Below are 1,522 nucleotides of genomic sequence, written 5' to 3' on the forward strand. Positions count from 1 at the left end.
GTAAATCTTCTTGTAATTTTACGTTACACGTTACATTGCCATCACAATATTTCAGATATAACAGGTTTCTCTCTTTGGAGAAGTGAATCTAAAATTTTATTTACATTGTTTAAATGTTAAAACTTTTACCTAAAAAGATCATTACACCTTTATTGTTTTCTTAATACAGTGAAAAACCAAGGTACCGTGTAAAACCCTAAATTTCTTAAGAGGGTCTTCATTAAAATTTCAGCCAAATGAGTGTCTGGATGGCAAGTCTGAGGACCATAAGGCTGATCTGACAGGTTTCCATAACCCATGCACACAGTCGAAAGGTCAGCAGCATCAGAAGGTGAGCTATAGCCAAGAAGGGAGGCAACATGGGTATGATCTTGCAAACTTGTCAGGATTATATCCAGTTGCATTCTCTAAACAACAATGAAAAAGAAACATGTAATTAGCATAGCATGTATTAAAAGAGAGTAAAAAGGGATATAAGGAAAAAACTATACTAACAATGCTAACTAACCCATTTACTAGCTTGATAAACAACCTTCAAGAAGTACATAATTATAGAAAAAACTATTCAACTAATATCATTTCAGAAAATGTAACTAACAGGTTTCTAATCTCATATTTTATGATAAATACATAAAATTCCAAGTTAAAATAGGATAATGTGTATAATAATTTAAGCACAGAAATAAGAAATACCAAGAGATAAATTATACTCATGCTATTCAACAAAATTACTGATGACAACTGCTTATTCTAATGCTTAGAAAAAAATCACTTATAATCTAAACTAATGCAAAATATTTACTGGAAAACATCTGTGGACATTATACACCATATGTACCATGATTCCCCTCAAATCTATAACACTACAACTGACTTTTCTACTTAGCTCAGCAAAGTATTTCCATGAACTTAAAATAATAAAAATTAAAAATAAGCATACTCATGCTTCAAATGCTTTTTGCTAGTGATAACCTTTTCCTTTTCAGATAAGCAACTCTAAGCATGGGACTAACAGCAATAACACAAGATTAATTTCAACTTAGCACTTACAATAAACCAAGAGTATCTCACCATAATCAACACTAAAAAAATGAATCATAACTCTAAGAACTGACCCCAAGTAATTAGTAAATCATCATATGCTTAATTTCAGGTCACTAGACAACAACATACATCATCAAATAATCAGAATGCACCAGAACTATCAAGCACTACACTTTGACACATATAGCAGTTGATTTGCTTTATTTTTTCCTTTCAGTCCAATTGTTTCTGATGTGACTGGTTTGTCTACATGCAAAGGCTTACCTGTCCTTTGGATAAGCTTTCCCATCTATCAGGTCCTTGGGGTAAAAGAGAATGAAGTAATTCCATCCGTTCTCGTAATGGAGGTAACAGCATGGTTGCTCCCACTGACAGTGTTTCAATTACCACCTAATAATCAAAAACAAAACAAAAAAGAAAGGAAAAGTGCGTTGATTAGCCCAGATCTTCCAGATCTTCTCTCTTTCTCTCTCTCTCT

General features: G+C 32.7%; 1 protein-coding gene across 9 annotated transcripts in view; it reads right to left on the bottom strand.

The window, feature by feature from the left end:
- The window catches only part of Herc1 (HECT and RLD domain containing E3 ubiquitin protein ligase family member 1), a 166,544-nt gene that overhangs the window by 118,247 nt on the left and 46,775 nt on the right, over positions 1 to 1,522 (bottom strand). For all 9 annotated transcript variants that reach the window (XM_026779061.1, XM_026779067.1, XM_026779062.1 and 6 more), the window contains 2 exons: positions 1,309 to 1,434; positions 186 to 407 (listed from right to left, as the gene is read on the bottom strand). In XM_026779061.1, the coding sequence (XP_026634862.1) occupies positions 186 to 407; positions 1,309 to 1,434 (348 nt within the window). The remainder of the gene's footprint in view (positions 1 to 185; positions 408 to 1,308; positions 1,435 to 1,522) is intronic.

Source organism: Microtus ochrogaster, chromosome 5, assembly GCF_000317375.1.
Source record: "Microtus ochrogaster isolate Prairie Vole_2 chromosome 5, MicOch1.0, whole genome shotgun sequence".
Lineage (NCBI taxonomy): Eukaryota > Metazoa > Chordata > Mammalia > Rodentia > Cricetidae > Microtus > Microtus ochrogaster.